Source organism: Sphaeramia orbicularis, chromosome 24 (genome assembly GCF_902148855.1).
Source record: "Sphaeramia orbicularis chromosome 24, fSphaOr1.1, whole genome shotgun sequence".
Lineage (NCBI taxonomy): Eukaryota > Metazoa > Chordata > Actinopteri > Kurtiformes > Apogonidae > Sphaeramia > Sphaeramia orbicularis.
Genome location: NC_043979.1, coordinates 22739933 through 22762417, shown reverse-complemented (window position 1 = coordinate 22762417; position 22485 = coordinate 22739933). Strand labels below are relative to the sequence as shown.

The 22485-nt window shown below is 34.5% G+C and overlaps 1 protein-coding gene across 3 annotated transcripts in view; it reads left to right on the top strand.

Moving 5' to 3' along the window:
• itsn2a (intersectin 2a) overlaps positions 1-22304 on the top strand; it is a 97140-nt gene extending 74836 nt beyond the window's left edge. Inside the window, exons 27-40 of one of the 3 annotated variants that reach the window (XM_030128561.1) lie at positions 3874-3970; positions 7056-7247; positions 7455-7499; positions 10804-10925; positions 11850-11956; positions 12290-12473; positions 14645-14743; positions 14827-14994; positions 17110-17322; positions 18253-18374; positions 18819-18901; positions 20412-20495; positions 21578-21751; positions 21848-22304. In XM_030128561.1, coding sequence (XP_029984421.1) covers positions 3874-3970; positions 7056-7247; positions 7455-7499; positions 10804-10925; positions 11850-11956; positions 12290-12473; positions 14645-14743; positions 14827-14994; positions 17110-17322; positions 18253-18374; positions 18819-18901; positions 20412-20495; positions 21578-21751; positions 21848-21999 — 1842 coding nt within the window. In that variant the 3' untranslated portion in view covers positions 22000-22304. The remainder of the gene's footprint in view (positions 1-3873; positions 3971-7055; positions 7248-7454; positions 7500-10803; positions 10926-11849; positions 11957-12289; positions 12474-14644; positions 14744-14826; positions 14995-17109; positions 17323-18252; positions 18375-18818; positions 18902-20411; positions 20496-21577; positions 21752-21847) is intronic. The other 2 variants (XM_030128562.1, XM_030128563.1) reach the window with 2 other exon arrangements.
• Positions 22305-22485: the final 181 nt, after the last annotated feature.

The window sequence follows — 22485 nt, the reverse complement described above, 5'->3', positions numbered from 1 at the left end:
AAATTTGGACTGAAGTAATTTGGCCAGATATGGAACCAAATGCAGGGTTCTAATTCAGAGAATCTTAAAAAAAAATTTTTGGACCATCCGAGTGATGGTGTTTCCACGTTCACTTCGAAGCCTCTGAACGTCCAAATGGGTCATATCTGATGACCATGAAAAGACGACAAACTGCATTTTACTCCAATTATTTACATGTATTGATAGACTTAGTGGCTTTAAGGTTATTAAACAGTTTAGATCAGTACATGCGTTTGGTCACTGGTGTATATTTGGGTCTTAATGGGTTAAATTTAGCAAAATGTGCTGCTACTGGACAACTTTCAGTTCAGTTTCCTTCATGAATGTATGGAACTCTGCATGACGATGTACAGTATTGAGGGTAATTGCCTTTGATTACTGTTCAATAGGGCTGCGTGATTTGGTCCATAAATCATATTGCAATGTTATCTATATCATAATACCTCTCTATATATGTGTGTGTGTGTGTGTGTGTGTGTCTGCACAGTTCTGAGAAATTGAGTAATTTTTAACAGGCCAATTTGGTACCTACAGTTGAGGAATAGTCCCGTCTCCACATTAAATATCTCGACAAGTTGATAGGACCAATATTTTGGGAGATATTAGTCATTTTGGAATACAGTAGCCGTACAATCACGTTGCTCAGTTGACGCGAAGCGCAGCACCACATTGCATGATGGGAAATGAAGTTAAAAACAGGAAAGACATATTTACTAACTTTAGTCCCTAGATATCAGTATTACTATGACCCATGGTTCCCCACAGGTCAGTGTGCTACTGTAAAATATTGTGTGGTACTTTTACAGTAGTCATATGGTTTCATGAATCCGCTTGCTTAGTTCAGTCAATCAAATGTTATTTATATAGTGCCAAATCATAACAAAAGTTATCTCATGGCACTTCACATATAGAGCCGGTCGAAACCAGGCTCTCAAACCAATTTACAGAACCCACCAGAATCCTCCATGGCAAACACTTAGTTATCAGGAAAATGTAAAGAATAATGTCACTGACTTCTGCATCTGGGTCTGGCCAAGCGAAAGTGAACATCAGGGTCAATTTCTTTTTTTTCTCTAAAACAATATTTTAGATTATTCAGCATAAAAGACATATATCTCTAGTTTCTAAAGCTGTGTTTATTTAATTTGTACCTGAATTACAACTGGATATATGAGAAAATATATGAGAATACAGTGTAAATGAAGAACAGTAAAGGTTGTAAATTAGTGTATACAGCATAAATTCAGAATGTAAATAAATATGTTCAAAATATATGCCTGTGTCGAATCCTATATTTCATACTAATCAAATACTACAATGATTTTGAATGTTATTTATTATAAAAAAAAAAAAAACAGCAGAAAAATGTGTATTGAATATAGTAATGAAACATATGTGGCCAAAGATTGATCATTTTATCTGTATCTTAATAAAATCTTTGATTATTATTCTGGTGCATCACACTGAACAAACACCTTACTCCATTACTTTTTTGGATTCTCACTCCGTTACCATGAATTAATGTCTTTTAAAACTAAAATAAAAGTGATATCAGTTTCATTTTTGGATATAATGTACTCTCATATATTAAGAAAAGTGTGGTATTCTAAATATAGACTTAGACTTTATTGTCACTCAGGTAAGTTTATACAGAGCGAAATGTCATTGCATTTGCTCGCTACAGTATAAAATAACAGAATAAAAATACAGAATATAGACAGTAAAAATGTAAGATATGTACACAGTGGAATATAGGCTGTGCAAAAGGCAAAAAACAGTGCACTTTCCTTGAGGAACTGCACTTTTGGGAATTTTTTCCAAACTTTGAATAACTGCCGGATATTTTTCCTCACTCCGCTACTTTGTCAGTGATGATAAATTCCTGTTTTTATTAAATATTTGGTTATTATTCCTTAATGGCATGTTAAAGGACTTGCTTAGACCTGCAATTTGAGCTATTATGGTTGCTGCTAAAGAAATTTTAAAAAACAGATATGGAATGCTGGACAGTGCTTTCTCACTTCTCTTGGCCAGGCTCATCTGTATAACAGAAGTATAGAAAACGTGTAGTGTAAATCTAACTCTGAATATAAAGTGTCAAACTGTTTAATGGGCCGTGTTCATTATAAGCTCACAGCTGATACTGTCAGTGCGTTACTATCTGCTGACCTGTCAGATCAATGCAGAGCCGTTAAGAGGCCGACCGGAGGATACGAGAGTAATAACTGATTTGTCCACAGCGGGGAGAGGTCAATCATTGCTGCCCAATTTATGCTGAAGCTGCAGTTAAAGCTGTGGGTTAAGCACGCAGAGAATGACACTGTAATGAGCCATCAGCTGGACGGTTCACACTGAATGTTCAAGTACAATCTGGAATCCTCACTCCATTTGTCATGTCTAGATCCTTCAGAAATGTTTGTTAACCCTTTCATGCATGAATTATGAGAACCTAAGTAAAGATTTTTTTCTTGAGTGTTTTATTCCTCTTTACACATGAAAAAAAGAAAAAAAAACAATGCAATCAATTTTTTTTTATGGAGTTACAAAAAGTCCATGCATTTAATTTTTGAAGTAAAGAAACAAGTGTTTAAAACCCAACATCAGAAAGTACAGAAGAGGATTAGGGCCACTGGAAAAAAGATAAAATAAAAAATAAGGTCCAATATATATTTCTTTTTATTATTATTATGAGAAAAAAGTCAGAATTCTGAGCTTAAATTCAGAATTCTGAGTTTAAAGTCAGGATACTGAGTTTAGTCAGAATTCTGAGGGGAAAAAAAGTCAGAATTCTTACCTTAAACTCAGAATTCTAAGTTTCAAGTCAGAATTCTGAGTTTAAAGTCAGGATACTGAGTTCAGTCAGAATTCTGAGGGCGAAAAAAAATCAGAATTCTTAGATAAAAGTCAGGATACTGAGTTTAGTCAGAATTTTGAGGGGAAAAAAAGTCAGAATTCTTAGCTTAAACTCAGAATTCTGACTTTAAACTCAGAATTCTGAGTTTAAAGTCAGGATACTGAGTTTAGTCAGAATTCTGAGGGGAAAAAAGTCTGAATTCTCAGCTTAAAGTCAGAATTCTGAGGAAAAAAGTCAGAACTCTGAGCTTAACATCAGAATTCTGGGGAAAAAGTCAGAATTCTGAGTTAAAGTCAGAATTCTGAGATAAAAATAGTCAGAATTCTGAGTTTAAAGTTAGAATTCTGAGATTAAAGTCCAGTGGCCCTCATCCTGTTCTGTAAGAAAGTAATATGAAAACAATGAAATAAGAACATTTTTAATGCTGCAAATCTGATGTTTTCTCACATTTTAACATATTCTAATGCTCATTATTACTCATTTCATGGAGATAACGTGCAAAAAAAACCTTGGTATCTAACAAATAAATGACTTACACTCAAACATGTTAGTGCAGATCAGGTTTATCAAGAACAGCAAAGTTACAGTAATGGTCTGTATGTCAGTGTATGGGATGGTGCATGAGCGTCCACTGTGTTGGCTGATGTGGAACTAAAACTACAAAACCCACGAATATACAAGAGAGCAGCTGGAGAAGAACTGTCCACTGTAGTGACCACTATCCATGAAAGGATTAAATTAAATGAGATAAGATAAAGTGACGCTGAACAAGGGGTGGAACAGTGTGTGTTTGAGTGTTTTAATGTGATTTATGAAGACGTGGGAAAATAAATTCACACTAAAGACCAACCACAGTGTATAAATCGTTGTTCTCTGCTCAGAATCCAGAGGTTTAGCTCTCGGCCAAACAAAATCGATTCGCCAGTTCATTGTTTGATTTAGAATTCAGAACTGAACCAGGGGAGACTGACTCAGGATGTCTGTTTTTTTTCCTCCAGGCTCGTGGGAAGAAGCGGCAGAGAGGCTGGTTTCATTCCTCTAACGTCAAACTCCTGGGTCCGTCCAGCAGCAAGTCGTCACCGTCGCCTCTGCCAGGTGACGCTCACACCCAGTCTTGTTTATAATCCATCACCCGAGACACACTCATCATTTTAGACCATGATGAACCTGTAAAACAAGTGAATAGTGTCACAATAACAGTTAATGCATAGTATCAAAATATTCAGAGATTCTTTATTGTCAATTACAGAGAACTGAGATACTGTTTCTCTCTTACCTTGTTAAAAAAGAAAAAAAAAAGATCAAATAGAATAAGAATAGGAATAAAAAGTGTACATTTTCAGTCTATTTTTTGCTTGAATTAAGAAAAAAAAAATCTGCCAATGGAACAAGTGAAACTGATCTTAAGATAAGTAAGATTTCTTGAAATAAGATTTTCAAGATCTGTTGTCTAAAAATAAGTTCTTATATCTCACTGAAAAGTTCCTCTTTAGGTGATTATGTCTTATTTGAAGTGTGATGAGATATTTTGACTAGAAATGAGAAAAATACACTTAGTAAGATTTTGATTTTGCAGTGTGATACTAAAACAAATAATTTCGACAATTTTGCAGGAAAAAGTCCGTTTCTCGCTCTAAACACAACCAACAATGTCCTTAATTTAGCTAACTCTTTATATTTACACAATCCTGATTTAATAAAGAACTCAATTGTTTGTTTCCTGAAATTAACATTGTACATAATTCTTATTGCTCTTTTCTGTAATAAAAAACAATGGCTTTGTGTTACTTATAATGTGTTGCCCCACACTTCTACACATTAACTCAAATATGGCAGAATAAGTGATAAATATAAAATTCTCATTGCTTTATAATCTTTTTTTTTTTTTGTTCAATTCTCTTTTTATTGGTATTTTCCATGGTTCACATATTTATTTGCATAGCAATTCACCATACTTATCCATTCATCTACGAATTACAATTGTATGTCACAGCGATACTTCTGTGACTCCACCGACAATACAAATAAGGATGATTGGTCCTGTCCCAGCAATACCAAAGATGTAATTTTTACAATACAAAATTAAGAACTAAACTCCCTAGAACAGGAATGCTGGGGTGCACATTTGTGATTTTTAAAATGAATGAATAAATAAATGGATGGATAAAATAGAAAACATCAATACAAAAGGGTTTAAAAGGAAAAAAAGGGGTGAAATGGACATAAGACATGGTCTCAGATAAACAATGGTCGAACTTGTGTGGCATACCTAATCCATCTTTCCCATGTTTTCACAAACAGACCTTCTTTTAGTGTTATTGCAAAAGTAATTCTTTAAATCACGGGTGTCAAACATGCGGCCCGGGGGCCAAATCCGGCCCGCCAATAGGTCTAGTCTGGCCCTTAGGATGAATTTGTGAAATGCAAAAATTATAATGAAGATATTAACAATCAAGTGTGTGAAATCATTTTAGGTCAATTCAATCTGAAGTGGGTCAGACCAGTAAAATGCAATAATAACAACCTCTAAATAATGAAAAATATAATTTTTTGTCTTTTTTTTGTGTGTAAAAAAGTAAAATTACACAAAAATGTTTATAGTTACAGACTATCCTTTTACAAAAAATGTGAAAAACCTGAACAAATATGAACAATATGAAATTTCTTAAGAGACGTATGTAGAATTTTACCAATATTCTGCCTGTTACTAAATATTTTGTGTATTTGTAGATCCACTGTGGTCTGTAAGTTGTGATGCATATGTTTAAATGATAAACTAAAGTGTAATATTGTTAAAATTGCACTTATTTTTCTGAAGAATTTTCAGGTTCATATTTGTTCATGCTACGTTCAAGTACAGTTCGTAGATGTAAGCATTTTCATTACGGAATTTTACATTTTTCACTCAAAAACACTGAGAAAACTTTGGTGTTGACATTATTTATAAGTTCTTAAGCTATTAATTATATCATTTTACTGATCCGTCCCACTTTAGACCATATTAGGCTGAATGTGGCCCCTGAACTAAAATGAGTTTGACACCCCTGCTTTAAATCTTAAAAATGTCATAAATGATGTCAATCCACTCCTCCACTGTAGGTTTTTTTAAGTTTAGCCACTTCCTTGTCATGGCTTTCCTACAAGCAGCACTTAAAATCTGAAATAAATATTTGTCATTAGAGGAGACATTTTCTGTTGGTAGAATTCCTAAGTATAATGATACAAACTCAAAAGGAATGTTTGCCTAGAATACTTTTTCTAAAATTGTATAGACCTCCTGCCAGAAAGGGAACAATATTGAACAAGACCAGAATATGTGAAAATGATTTGCCTCTATGCATTAACACTGTCTCTGCTTTATAATCTTATACATAATTTACTTTCCTCAATACAGAAATATTTTTAGACACCTTTTTTTTTTTTTTTTTTTTTTACATAAGCAATATGTGGATTTTTTTTTTTTTAAATTCTCTTTTTATTGAAAGAAAATTTTTCTTTTCATACATTGAAAAAACAAACAAAAACACAAACTATGTACATCCAGAGAGAGGTTGTAAAAAAAACAAAACAAAAACATTTACAGTAGCTCATTATGGTCCTGTCGTACAAGATCTCAAAGTAAAGAATCAATGCAAAAATAAAGATAAACAAAAACACAAAAACGTATTTCCTTCAGATGATTTTGGGTTCATATTCATGCATTCGTCTCAGCAAAATCAGATCTCAAAGGCTTCACATATCTCACCCATCCATCCCAGTGTCGCACGAAAACATCCATCTTCAAATTTACAGTAAAAGTTATTCTTTCCATCCTATAAATTCCCATAGTTATGTCTATCCAGTTATTTATTGTCGGTTCTTCTTGTTTCATCCATTGTTTAGTTATTGCTTTTTTTTCTGCAGCTAGTAATATACCGAAAAGGTATCTGTTTATGTTCTTGACCTCTGGAGAAATGCATCCCAAATACACTGTTTTGAAATCAAAAGGTAAATAGATATTAAGAATGATTTCTATGGCTTTATGTATTTCTTTCTAATAGTGGTTAATTTTTGGGGATTCCCAGAATATGTGAAAATGATGTGCAATGTGGCAGCTGGCAATATGTGGATTTTATTGTGGATTTCTGTAGATTCACTCTTTGGTCTTTTTTTATTTTTTTTTTAATCAACATCCTCTCAGTTTGCCAAGTTATCGCCATGTACGATTACACCGCCGCCAATCGGGACGAGCTGAGCTTCTCCAAGGGTCAGCTGATCAGCGTCCTGGACAAGACCAACCCTGATTGGTGGAAAGGAGAAGCCAATGGGGTCACAGGCCTGCTACCCACCAATTACATCAAGATGACGACAGAGTCCGACCCCAGCCAGCAATGTGAGTACAACCTCCTTCACACATTTGTCAGAAGGGAAAAAGGAGATTTTATTTGAAATAGAATTTGATGGGAAAATCTACAACTACCCCACGCAGCTGGGATAGGGTGTTTGTAATGTGCACAAATGGAACTGATGTTTTTGCTGTAGAAACAAACTTCTGTCATGTCACTTCAAACATCTGATGGGTTGACTTGGCTCACTCCAGGTTCAGTAGATTCCCAATCCATGTCAGAGCATGGAGAGACTGACGGTAAGAAGTCAATCACTGTGTGATCATTGGTGAACTAAGGTGTCACCGGACTTAAAAGGCTCGCTCCACGACATGTTTTTTTGGGGTTTTTTTAACGTGATACTTCAAACTGAATCATATATTTCATTCTCAGATCTAAAATGTACAAGAAAAATCCAAATAACAAGGCAAACATGTCAGTCGGGCCTTTTAAAGTCTCCTTGAAATGATTACACCAACAACAATCAATAATAAAATCATTAAAACAAGTCCTGGCTAATAATGAATCACCACATTGCAAAAATTTAAATCTTACCAAGTGTATTTTTCTCATTTCTAGTCAAAATATGTCATCGCACTTAAAATAGGACATAATCACCTAAAGAGTAACTTTTCAGTGAGATATAAGAATTTATTTTTAGACAATAGATCTGGAAAATCTTATTTTAAGAAATCTTGCCAAGATAATTTTCACTTGTTCCATTGGCAGATTTTTTTTGCTAAATTTAAGATTTTTTTTTTTTTGCTTAATTCAAGATTTTTTTTTTTGCTTAATTCAAGATTTTTTTGCTTTATTCAAGATTTTTTTTTTGCTAAACTCAAGATATTTTTTTGCTTAATTCAAGATTTTTTTTTTTACTTAATTCAAGTTTTTTTTTCTTAATTCAAGATTTTTTTGCTTTATTCAAGATTTTTTTTTTTGCTAAACTCAAGATATTTTTTTGCTTAATTCAAGATTTTTTTTTTTTACTTCAAGTTTTTTTTTCTTAATTCAAGATTTTTTTTTTTTGCTTAATTCAAGATTTTTTTTCTTAATTCAAGTTTTTTTTTGCTTAATTCAAGATTTTTTTTTTTTTTTTGCTTAATTTAAGATTTTTTTTTTGCTTAATTCAAGATTTTGTTTTTGCTTAATTCAAGATTTTATTGCTTCATTCAAGATTTTTTTTTTTTTGCTTGATTCAAGATTTTTTTTGCTTGATTCAAGATTTTTTTATTTATTTTTTTGCTTAATTCTAGATTATTATTATTATTATTATTATTTTTGCTTAATTTAAGATTTTTTTTTTTTTTTTTGCTTAATTCAAGCAGAAAAATCTGCCAATGAAACAAGTGAAAATGATCTTGGTAAGATTTCTTGAAATACGATTTTCCAGATCTGTTGTCTAAATATTAGTCCTTATATCTCACTTACAAGTTCCTCTTTAGGTGATTATGTCTTATTTTAAGTGTGATGAGATATTTTGACTAGAAATGAGAAAAATACACTTGGTAAGATTTAAATTTTTGCAGTGCGGATAACAGAAGAGAAACTACATTAATGTCCACGGCTCAGCTTTTCATTCTGACCAATCATGTTTTCACCTGGTGCAGATAATATCCAACACATTGTCCACTATGCATGTTAATGTAAATGTTAATGTACCGTACGTCCACTACACGGCTCTGCATCGGCACCGTTGGGATCAGTGGGGATTCACTGGGTCACTCATAGCTGGTCTGAATGTTAAAAAGGATTTTTTTTTTTTTTTTTTGGGTTTGATTTAGTATTCAAGGCTTGTGTCGTCTGATTCTGTTAACAGGACTGAACACACTGGGCGTTTAATTAAGATGAATAACATGAAAGCATTAAAAGGTGATTAAAGCAGACGCATAGTACTATTCGAATGTAATTCAGATGAACGTGTTTGGACTAGGTACGTCTCTGCTTGTTCGTGGGGAGAGGGGAGTAAATGTAAGAATTACCATCATGCTCCAGCTGATCTGATTAGTGATAAGACTGACATTTCCAGAAATACATTAATAATGCACCTGCATGTAAGAGTCCAACATTAATATTAAAACTATATTAATGTCTGCTGTCTTTTCGTCTCTCCTCATCTCACTCACCTCCCCCCTCCCACTCCTCCACTTCATCTTTTTTGTTTTTTTGTTTCCTCTATAGGACAGTAATGCTGGCTTTCCTCTCTCCTCCTCCTCCCCCTCCTCCTCCTCCTCCTCCTCCTCTTGCTCTTCCTCACCCCTTGTCTCTGAGCCAATCCGAATTGCCCTGTCGCAACAGGAAGCCCAGCTGCCAGCAAGAACAGCCCAGCTCTGCGCTTTCCACCCCACTCCTTTAGGACTGTGGTGTTTTGTGTTCCTCTGTTTTTATTTTCTTTATTATTATTTTTTTTTTTTTACTTTTCTCCCTATTTATTCTGTCTCTCCTCTTCTGTCTTTTTCAATAAGGCATTGATTTGTCACCCGTATCCCCCCCTCGCTCTCCCCTCTCCTGTGTTTCCCTTAATGTTTTCTTTAACTAACTATTAACCGAGGGAGCGAGGCAGAGGCAGCTAGACATGAGTTTTAGAAGCTTTTGTCCCTCTGATAATAAAAAGGCATGGAACGTGTAGTTTTATTAAAGATAAATGGAAATATAACAAGAGTTTGGTTACACAGTTTAATGAAAATAGTCTGTAAAATTAGACTGGAGTCATCTAGTTTTCTAAATTAAGCTATTACTCACTATGGTAGAGTTTTTTTAACAGGGTCACTCATTCTTGCACTAACATTAAACCTTGCTAAAAATGGACCAATGTGAAGACTCGTCATTGCTCAAACACCAGTAACCTTGATTGCTGCTTGCTAACACATTGCTTGGATTCAAACCCAATTGATTGTGATTTTTATTATTCACTTCTTATGCACTGTTCCATGTATTAATGCTTCCAAGTGATAAAGGTCGAGACCCATCCTGTACTGAACTGTGATACCACCAGCAAAAAAAAAAAAAAAAAAAGAAAAACACGCAACTATTCGCATACAAGTAGATGAAGACATAACATTTACACCAGACGTCTGCCAAGTTTGAACCTCAAAGACTTGAAGCTCTGAGTCTTCCACACCTCCTCCACTTAGCGTTAGCTCCTTTACTCATTCACACCTATGCAATCATTTTGAAGTTACCTCTCCGCCATGAATGGTGCTTCATTTTTCTTTAATCCAGCATCCTTTTGGTAGCAGTGTCACTAGCGTTAGCATTGCCTGATATGTCCCTTAAGTTCATGTACTGCAACTACAACGTGCCTCACACTTGTCTGTGCATTAAATGTAAATAAAATATCATACAAGTGATAATAAAGGGAGATTTTAACACGCTGACGTGTGACGTGTTTTCGATAGAACTTTCTCAGGTGCAATATTAGTGACTTGACAGGAAGGTTGTTGTGCGTGTGTTTGCCTTGCACTTGCCTGTGTGCGAATGTGTGTGTTTGTGCATGAATGCATGCTTGCATGTGTGTTTGTTTGCATGTGCATGTGTGTATGTATGTGTGTGTGTGTGCTGTAGGGTGTGCTGACCTGATGACCCTGGACACCATGACCCCTCAGGAGAGGAAGAGGCAGGGTTACATCCATGAGCTCATCCAGACTGAGGAGACGTATGTGGAAGACCTGGAGCTGGTGCTGGAGGTAAAAAAAAAAAAAAAAATCACATGTAAATAAGAATATTTGTTAATAGAGATGTTTTCAAGGAATATTTTAGAAATTTTCTTTCAGTCTGGTTTTAGAGTTCTAGTCTTGAATGCATTTAGTGGTTATATTCTACCTTTTTTTTTATTATTATTTATTTATTGCTTTTTATAATTTTCCATTGACATGTACATCTTAGGCACACACAGATATTCATTCACATATATATTGTACATTCTTTTACATTTACATGTGTACTGTAGGCTCATTTTCTCAAGACTGTTTCTCTAATATATCCTTTTCTCAACCGTCAGTGGAAGGAACAATTGAAATAAAGTAATAGAAAGAACATAAAAATGAAAACAACAATGTCTTGAATGATAAACATTTGAGAGTAACCATGTAGCTGTGACTGTTCATTTATATAAAATAAAATCAGGCCTCTGGATTATCATGTATTGAACCCATTTTTCCCAACATGAAGCAAAAAATTGTAGTCTATGATGTACCAATGCAGTTATTTTCTCCATTTTGTAAATTCATTCTACCTTTTAATATGAGGAATTGACTAGTTTTAGTTTAGTTTTTATTTAGATTTAGAGATGTACTTTTCTGTGTTTTGAGGAAAGCCTTAAATTATAGAAATATGCATGACATCAAGTATGATTTATGAAACCATGGTCTTTTAAGTGTTCCATAATATATCAACCATGAGCCGTTTACATCTGGGGAAATGAAAAACAAAACTGATTTTACACGCAGTTTTATTTAGTTTTAGTTCTTCTTTTATTATTATTCGTTGTTTTCTATTTAGTTTCCTTATGAAAACTGTCATTTTTATTATTAAATATAATGCTGCACATTTCTTCATGCATTTTACTTACATCTATTTCCTTTATTTTTATTGATTTTCTTGTCTGTAAGGTCTTTTACAAGCCCATGTCTGAGTCCGGCCGTCTGACAGAAGCTGAGATGGGCGTCATCTTTGTCAACTGGAGGGAACTGATTATGTGTAACACCAAACTACTCAAGTGCGTACCACACACCACCTTGATTCATGTCTAATACTTTCAACGCACCAGTGAAATGGATGTTTTTGGATGTTATTTGCTTAAGGATAAACGTGTATGATGTTTTCATATGATACGACAGTTCACAGTAATCCCCCTAATATCACATCAGCATTAACATCATGTACAATTATATGCAAATATGTAAATAATATGTATATTTCCTGTTCACTCCTGAATGGTTCTGTCTTTTTGCGCTTAGTTTTTTGTATTTCTGCTGCTGTTCATACTGATTTCCCCCACGGTGGGATTAATAAAGTCATATCTTATCTTCTGATCATCCCTGTGGCCCAGAGCCCTGCGAGTCCGTAAGAAGACAGGTGGAGAGAACATGCCGGTCCAATTAATCGGAGACCTTTTAGCCTCGGAGCTCGCACACATGCAGCCTTATATCCGATTCTGCTCCTGCCAGCTCAACGCTGCTGCCCTGCTGCAGAGCAAAACCCACAACCAGCCCGACTTTAAAGACTTCCTCAAGGTATTTTTTTTATTATTATTATGACTGTTGTATTTTAATTTTTTTTTTTCCGTATATGTAACATTTTTATAAGAATATATGTATGTGTATGTTATTTATATATATGTCACTTGGTGCTAGTCTACTTGGTGTGAATGGGTGTTTGTGTTGTTTTTTTCGTTCAAAATGTTTTTATTACATATTGAGTCATCCAGAAAAGCATAATACAGTCACTGTTTTGTTGGGGTTTTTTATACCCAAACCCATGAACATTCCCACCCTGTTGTACCATAAAAAAGATGATAATTGACAATAATAATAAAAAAATAAGGAACACAGATATTAGTCACAGACTCGTATTAATGAAACTACTGTGGAAAAGTGAGGGTTCTACCACTTTTATATCATTCAGAACAGGTTGCCAGGTACTGAAAAACTTATTGGCACATCCTCTTATAGAATATCAAATTTTTTCCAATGTTAAATGATGTAAAAGATCCTGAAACCAAGATTTAAATGTTGGAGGTTGTTTATCTTTCCATTTAAGTAGTATTAGTCTACGACCTAGAAGAGTAGTTAAGGCAATTCGATTTTTAGATTTTTGGTTAAAATGAGAAAAATGTGATGTAAGGCTAAATATTGCAATTGTTGCCTCAGGTTCAGTATGAGACCCTGTTACATCAGAAAGAAATTTAAATATAGACTGCCAAAAGTTTTTTTTAGTTTTGAACAAAACCTGAACATATGAGACAGTGTGGCTGGTTCAGCTTCACAAAGATCACAAGTAGAATTCAAGTCCGATTTCATTTTTGCCAACTTCACTTTAGTCCAGTGCGGTCTGTGAACCACCTTCAGTTGAATTACTCTGTGTCTTAAACAGATTGAGGATGAATGAATGTTGTGAAGTATGGACTGCCATACATCTTCAGGAAACTCTATGGCCAGCTCTATTGTGTTTGTGTTGTTTAGATTCATGTTCTTTATGTATATTATTATTTATTTTGTTTACCTTTCATTATATAACTTGAATACCAATAAAAATATTGTGAAAAAAAGTTACTTCCTCAAGGTACTAAGTTCAGACAGAGGGATATTTTTGATAATGTCATAGTTTGGAGTCATCGCTTTCACTAAGTGGCATAATCCTTGTTTTAACCCTTTAACTTCTAACGTATCTGTGATGATTGTTCATCAGTAAGAGATTTAGGATGTTTAACATGAACTGTGAACTGGAACATTCTGAGCAACAAGTATTTGAATTTTGGCCCAGTAGTTTTGTTTTGGGGTTCTTTTTTTTTTTTTTTTGCTTTTTGGCACCTGGTCAGAGCTCCAAAAAGCAGTTACATAGTCAAAGCTCTGTAAAAACACAGAAAAAAACCTGCAAACAATAATAAAAACAAAAAAGACAAGGAAAACAGTATTTAAAAAAGCCCAAATTGTCTGTTTTTATAGTGAGTCAGCCTCATTCACTGCTCTGTGTTTTACCCCCCATTCCATAGGCAGCGGGGGGTGTACTGAGCATGCTCAGATGTCTATAGAAAGAACAAGATCTATTCTGTTTGCATGTTTGGACATTTATCTTATTGAGCAAGCAGTTGAATTTTTTAATAAATATTTAAAATAAAGCATTCAGTGACATCTTTAAAATCACTTCTTTAAACACATTTTTATAGACTTGTCTTTATGTGATGTCGTCTCTTTTTAATGTTTGAATATTTCATTTTACCCTGTTTCGGTTATTCATTTATACAGACATACATGATGTTCTTTTATTCCATTCCTTCATTTTTACATTAATTTGACTGCATCATGTTGTGTAATCTCTGCCCTCTCTACTTCTGTACATTCAAATTTATTTGGAGTGTCATGTTTTTAAGTTTGCTGTACATATCTGTTTTAATGTGTTGTGTTGTTTTCTATGTTTTAGTGTCTTTGCGTCTTTTTTTTCTTCTTTTTTTTTTCAAATGTATCCTGTTGTTGTGCCCTTCTGCTTGGTCTGTCAAAGCACTTTGTAAACTCAGTTTTTAAAGGTGCAATATAAATAAAGTTGTTATTATTATTATTATTATTATTATTATTGTACATTGTGAATGCTCACCATAGGCATGTTAGGGGTTAAAGGGTTAAATCAGTTCTCACAAAATCTGTCTTTAACTCCGTCTACGTCGTCTTCTCTCTGTCCTCTTGAGCAGAAAATAGCCACCAACTACCGCTGTAAAGGAATGCCACTATCCAGCTTCCTCCTGAAGCCGATGCAGAGGATCACACGGTATCCACTGCTCATAAAGAACGTACGTAGGAAGCACAGAGAATATTTAACAGTGTTTAAATAACAGTATAAACAAAACTTCAGTCTCAACATTTACTTCTCCAGATCCTTGAACACACTCCAGATGGTCACGCAGACCGCGGCCCCCTCCGAGACGCTCTGGATCGAGCTGAGGAGCTGTGTTCCCAGGTCAACGAAGGGGTCAGGGAGAAGGAGAACTCGGACCGGCTGGAGTGGATACAGAGCCACGTCCAGTGTGAGGGACCCATAGAGGTAACATACCCACACAGCATAGGTTCATACACCAGTGACAGTACAGGGTGTCCACAAAGTGTCTTTACAGTTTAAAAAATGTATTACAAAAGCACTCGATGAGATATGTTAATCAGATTTGTTCTATGTACAGGGTGCTTGTGCAGGTCTTGAAAGTCTTAAAAAGTATGGTTTTCCAGATCTTGAAAAGTCTGGAATTTTGTGTGAAAGTCTTAATAAAATATGGAAAAAGTTTCTCTCATAGTTGAATTTTAGAGTTGATTGTTATGATTGTGCTAACCGGTTGGTACTCGAATGATTCTGGTTCTTGTTTGTGTGATATCCATGCAGTTTTGTGATTTTCATATGTTTTGAAAACTTTTCTGTTAAAAAGTCAAAAAATTTACCGTCCACAACAGGTACAATCTCAACCAAACAAGTAACCAAGCAAGTATAAAAGTACATAAAGTCGAGGTCTTGGGGGAAAAATAGCAGTTTTGAAAAAGTCTTGAAAAAGTCTGGAATTTTTATTTGGATAAAGAGCAAGTACCTTGTTAGTAGTTCTGAAAGTTTTTATCACATTGTGGGATCATGTGCAATCGAATTATTGGTCCATTTTTCTTCAACGAGAGCTCAAGGAACTAGTTTCTTTAAATACAAAGTCATTTTAATTGAATGGGAAAAGGATCAAACTGGATGTAAATGTTTTTCTAATTGATTGAATCGGGTTCTGCTTTGAGATGCTTTTAAGGAACGTTGTTGTACTTTTAGCACCTTTTAAATTATTGACATGTTTTATATGTATGTTCTTATTTTAGTGTTTAATGTATGGTATTAGAACTGACTGTTATTGTGTTTAATGTTTATTTTTAGTGTGGTTGTGTGGCTGTGATTTCTATTATGTGTAACTTCTGCTGCTGCCGCTGTCTTGGCCAGAACACTCTTGAAAAAGAGATTTTAAATCTCAGTGAGCTTTTTTCCTGGTTAAATAAAGGTTAAATAAAATAAATTAATTACTGCAAATGTTTACCCTGACCCTTTGACTGAATATGTGTCACCACAACTGGATGACCTTCAACCAACCATCATTTTCCAGTATATAGTGCACCACCACACTGGGGACTGCACGCACTGCAAAAATCCAAATCTTACCAAGTGTAATTTTCTCATTTCTAGTCAAAATATGTCATCGCACTTAAAATAAGACATAATCACCTATAGAGTAACTTTTCAGTGAGATATAAAGAACTTATTTTTAGACAATAGATCTTGAAAATCTTATTTCAAGAAATCTTACCAAGATAATTTTCACTTGTTCCATTGGCAAATTTTTTTGCTTAATTCTAGATTTTTTTTGCTTAATTCAAGCAAAAAAAAAATCTGCCAATGGAACAAGTGAAAATTATCTTGGTAAGATTTTTTGAAATGAGATTTTCAAGATCTATTGTCTAAAAATAAGTTCTTATATTTCACTGAAAAGTTATTCTTTTGGTGATTATGTCTTATGTTAAGTGTGATGAGATATTTTGACCAGAAAAGAGAAAAATACACCTGGTAAGATTTAGATTTTTTCCAGTGTGTTCATGGGTTCCTAAATCAAACATTTCCAGATCGGTGGATTGGAAGGGGTGGCCCGATTCCCTGGCCTCCTTGTTCACCAGATACCACTCCTCTGGGTTTCTTTCTATGGGGTAATGTTAAAAATATCATGTCTCGAACAAAGATACAGGACATCAGTGACAAAAAGCAGAAGATTTAAACGAGGCAAAAAAAACCTTAACTGTCTGCTTTTCATTTTGTAATAACTTCCACAGATTTGTCTGTTCATTTGCTTATGTAATCTATTTGTTAAATTGTAAAGAGACTTTATGGACACCCTGTATATTAACATCCCTCTGAGACGCTTGTGCAGTTAATAAGATTTGCTTTAGGTGCCACTTTGTGCTCTGTTTCATCTCACCATCACATTACCATTCATCATCAGGATTTATTTTCAGTTATCAAAACATACACACACATAGCAAAACCTAGAGAGCATTTTTCACTGCTCTACTCACTGCACTTGACAGTTTCTCTCCTCATCTCCTACATCTCTCATCCCTTATTCCTCATACTTTCCCTCCTTCTCCATTTCAGCACTTGGTCTTCAACTCGCTGACTAATTGCCTCGGGCCTCGCAAGCTACTTCACAGCGGTCGACTGTATAAAACCAAGAGCAGCAGGGAGCTGTGGGCTTTCCTCTTCAATGATTTCCTGCTCCTCACACACAGCGCCAAACCCTTCTCGTCTTCAGGACCAGACAAGCTGTTCAGCCCCAAAACCAACATACAGCTGAAGATGTACAAAACAGTAAGGAAAGAGACAGGAGTGCACGAAGAACTATGAATTAACTGTCAAACCAAAACACTCTAGGGCTTTTAAACGCTCTGAATCTACACCTATACTATATATACAGTATCCTATAGCTGTCTTTTTCCTAAATATCTTGCTATAAATGTTTAACCCTCCGGTATCCGGGTGCACCTTTTAGGCACACTTTGCACTTTGTTTTAAAAAACTTCATATTATTTTTCACAATTTAAATAAGGTTAGAATTCAAAAGTTGTTCATTTTTGCATGATCTTTAAAATTCTGGCCACCAACTAAAATTTGCACATTGTAAACAAAAGAAAATTACAAGACTAGCATCTGTCTCCCAAGTGTGCCAAAAACGCACTATTTCATCCATTTGATATGTATGATTAGGGCTGACCTTGATTTAAAAAAAATAAAATCAAATTAGAGCAGAAAAATAAATCAATATATAATATTTAATAGTTTGATTTATGGGTGTGCATTTTATGCACACTTGGTGACAGATGCAAGTATTTTTGAACATTTGACCTAGCGCCAAAAATAATAATGCAAATTAACCAATGTTGGAGTTAATCGTTGACATATGCCAGGATGAAAAAATCAAATAATATGGGATCCACTTTTTATGTAGTGTGTTGAAAAATAATTTTTTTGTTTTTTGCATCCAAAAAAATGGTTTGTTTACAATACAAACACAGCATTTAAAGGGTTAGAAAATGTGACAATTGTTGAGTATTTGGTATTTTTATTTACAGCTCAAGTTGATGAGATAGAAAAAAAGTGTAAAAGAATTAAAAACAAACTGTATGAACATTTTTTTGATATTATTCCACAAGTGTGTGAAAAAGGCACACTTGGTGCTTAGTAAGGGCCTTGCTGGACGGGATACCGGAGGGTTAATACAGTACTTTTTTTTGTCTCCAGCCTTTGTTTTTGAATGAAGTTTTGGTGAAAATGCCCCCTGACCCATCCAGTGATGAACCGCTGTTTCATGTATCCCACATCGACCGTGTCTATACACTGAAAACAGAGACCCTAAATGAAAGGTGAGCACACATACGATACAATACAATACAATATAAGAAACTTTATTGTCCCTGTTGGGAAATCTGTGATGGGCTCAGTAGTACTGGATATGTATTTACTGTAAAACAGAATCAGAGAACTGTTTTAAAAGCTACACCTACTGATCTGGCATGTCTCACAGCACTTACATATATGAGAATTAAACATTTTTGAGGTTCAAAACCTATTGGATTTCTTTTACATTTTAGTTTGACACATGCTTATTAGGAGCATTTTAAGATTACAAAAGAAAAGTGTAAAAATGCCATATTGTACGGTGTAGCTTTAAGAAGCCTGAGGAAAACTGCACAAATGAGTGTTTGAGTCTACATTCAGGGACTGTATTTTCTACATGAGAATCTGATAGATATCATTACTTCAAACCTGTCCATGCAGCATATTTATATACTTCACTGTGTTTGCAGGACAACATGGGTCCAGAAAATTAAAGCAGCATCTGAACATTTTATAGAGACTGAGAAGAAAAAGAGAGAGAAGGCCTACCAAGGTAAACAGTTTGACGCTTTAAAGTAAAATTTTTCAGTTTACATTGCACCAAAAACTGCACTTCATCCCACTCAGAAACAATGAACGAGCAGTTTGACCTCAATGTTATGTTGATTCAGTTAAAGTGACTCATAACAGAGGGTGGATGTTTTTGTCATTTTGTTTTTTTATGTCTTTTGACAGTACACACTGTTAAAACCACAAGAAACGAAAACATGATAAAAGTTTTAAATATACACCTGTCAGCAGCTGTAAATGTCTGTTGATGTACTGTCTGTTGAGCGGAAATGTGATGAAATTATCAACAGAATGAACAAGATGCACCAAATTTTAAAGGCAAATCAGCAAACACTGTATGCAAATAAAAATCAAAGGGTCCAATGGACTGTTAGTATCAGTTGTCGTCCATCCATCATCTGTCCGGCCGTTGTCCATAAACAGTTTTTCACAAATCTTCTTCTCAGAATGACTTGATTTTTGTTGTGGAACATCTTTGGGGTAAGGTCAACCAAGTTTCTTCAAAGAATTGGGAAATATTGATTTTTGAATTTTTTATGAATTTTTGAAATTTTACAAATCCCCATTGGTTTATAATGGGACAAATTTCAAAGTGCTATAACTTAAAAACAGTTGAAGATTTCATTTGGTGCCATGACCTATGACCTTGAGTGACCTTCAAGGGTCAAACAAATGTCAATTAATTTTGAACAAACAGTAAAGAAGAATGCTTCACAGACCTCCAGGCAGTAATAAAAAATAGTTATGAAAATGGTAAAAGAGGCGTTATTTGGTGAAGGGATCGTCAATGCACAAAAAATATACAAAAACCAAGGTGCTCTCTGATAATTTTAAAATGCCTTTATTAATTATGGCATGTTACAGTGGACCTGACTGAACCCCAGTGTGTTTCAGCCTGCTGGCCTTCATCAGGGGGACAAAAGGGGTCAATTTATGTCTTTAAATATGTCGTTGGACTACAGGACACTTGGTCCTATTTTTAAAGTGTTACCCTTTTAACTTCTCCTTTAAAACACATTTTTGTCATATTTTAATAATTTTATAACTATCTTTGTCAAATTTGGCATCAGTTGTTTTCATTGATAACTGTCAGTAAAATATAAAACAGATAAAAATAATATGATATAGAATTAATTTTGCTAAACAAGATAGAAGAAGAGTTTTCGCTGAACGTATCTAAAACATCTGGGCCACAATAAAAGTGTTTTGAAATGTAGAACAGAGATAAAAGGTGATGCAAAAGATGCAGCAAGACAAAAAAAAGCATAAAAGACCAAAATAACTTGAAAGTTGAAAGCAAAAATAAAGTATTAGACATCATTTTCCAAGTTCAACATTCATCTTTTAGGTCCTGAGCTGAAACAGTTTGCTCTAAACACTGCTCTATGAAATCATCTAATTATGATGTTATGACAAAAGCATGTCATTTTTTGTGTACATCCTCCTGTTGTTGCTGGGGACAGTTATGTAATGAAGCTTTGTGTTTGTTCCAGCTCGTTCCTTAAAGAGCAGCGGTATCGGCCGACTACTGGTGACGGTCACCGAGGCTCAGGAGCTGAAGGCCTGTAAACCAAACGGTGAGGTTCTGTCATAAAAATGTAATTTCTGTGAAGAATATTACTTTTATGTTGGATATGTGATGGTTTGTTAATGAGGAAAGCCATTAATTAACCCATAAAGACTCAATGCTTCTTTTGTGGCAGTTTGCAAATGAATTTTTCCCTCTATTTAACCTTTCTTAAGTGATTTATGACCATTTCTTATAATATTATCTTCTGCATTTTGCATTTTTTCAGTAAAATCAGGTATTTTCCTGTATTTCATTTACCAATCATGTAGTTATTGAAGATGCTGATGACCACAAAAAGATAAGAAACTGCATTTTACACCAATTATTTACATGTATTGATAGGATTAATGGATCAAAAGGTATTAACCCTTTCATGTATGAACTATGAGAACCTTAGTCAAGATTTTTTCTTGAGTGTTTTTATTCCTCCTTTGGCATGAAAAAAACAATGCAATTGAGTTGTTTTTTTTTTTTTTCATTGAGTTACAATGCATTACATTTTTGAAGTAAAGAAACTTGTTTAAATCCCAGTATCAGAAAGTGTTATGACAACAATGAAATAAAAACATTTTTAATGCTACTAATCTGATGTTTTCTCACATTTTAACATATTCTAATGCGGGTTATCGCTCACTTCATGGAGATAATATGCAAAAATAAAAATAAAGTCTAACAATTAACAACTGATTTACACTTAAACATGTTAATGCAGATCAGGTTTATCAAGAACAGTAAAGTTACAGTAATGGTATGAATTGCAGTGTATGGGATGATGCATACGTGTCCACTGTGTTGGCTGATATGGAACTAAAACAACAAAACCCATAAATATACAACAGTTTTGAATAACTGTCCACTGTAGTGACCACTATGCATGAAAGGGTTAAACAGTTTAGATCACTAGATCGGGTTTTGATCTCCAGCGGCTGTTTGGGTCTTTATGGGTCGGGAAAATATAAGATACGATACGATTAAATAAGATAAGATATGATACAATAAGATACGATAAGACAAGACTTTATTTATCCCACCGTGGGGAAATTTCAGTTAACAGCAGCAAAAATTCATGTATGTCCTTTTTGTGTCCAGGTAAGAGTAATCCATACTGTGAACTGACCATGGGGGCTCAGTGCTACACCTCAAGGCCGATCAGCGACACATTGAACCCAAAGTGGAACTTCAACTGTCAGTTTTTTATCAAAGACCTGTATCAGGACGTCCTGTGTATCACTGTGTTTGAGAAAGACCAGTTCTCACCAGATGGTAAGTAGATAAGACTCAGTTTACAGCTCTTTTTTATTCATTTCTTACACAAGGCAATGAAAAAGAAATTCTTAAAGTCTATTTTGTTTTTTTCAGATTTTCTAGGTCGCACTGAAGTTCCTGTGGCAACGATAAAGAAAGAGATGGAGAGCAAAGGAGCCGCCAACCGCCGCCTCCTGCTGCATGAAGTCCCCACAGGAGAAGTCTGGGTCAAACTAGACCTGCAGCTTTATGAGCCAAGCAAATGAGAAAAAACCCCACTGAAAAACACTTCCTCAGGCACACACACACATGCATTTTAAGCCAATCCATTTTGTATGTGCTTAAATGCACCGAAAAGCTTCTATTTATACCAGAGGATGCAGTTTAAAAGGTTCTACTGTGAGTCATTCCGTGACATTTAAGTGATCAAAACATCATCCGAGGTAGTAATTTATTGTTACAAAAGGGCATCAACAAACCTAATTCAACTGCCAAAACCCATGTTCACCACTTTAAGAAATAATTTGTGAAAAACATGCCTTAAATGATAACCAGCTAGATTTTCTAAAAAGTAAAGAACTGTATTTTTCTAACTTTAACAAATATGCATACACTACTATTTTGGTTTTAATAAATATCCAGTGTGTGTTATTTGTTGATATGAATGAAAAACTCACATAAACTATTACACATTTGCATTTTCTCATCTGGACTGTGAAGCATTGTGGGTAGCTGTGCATTATTGTACAATG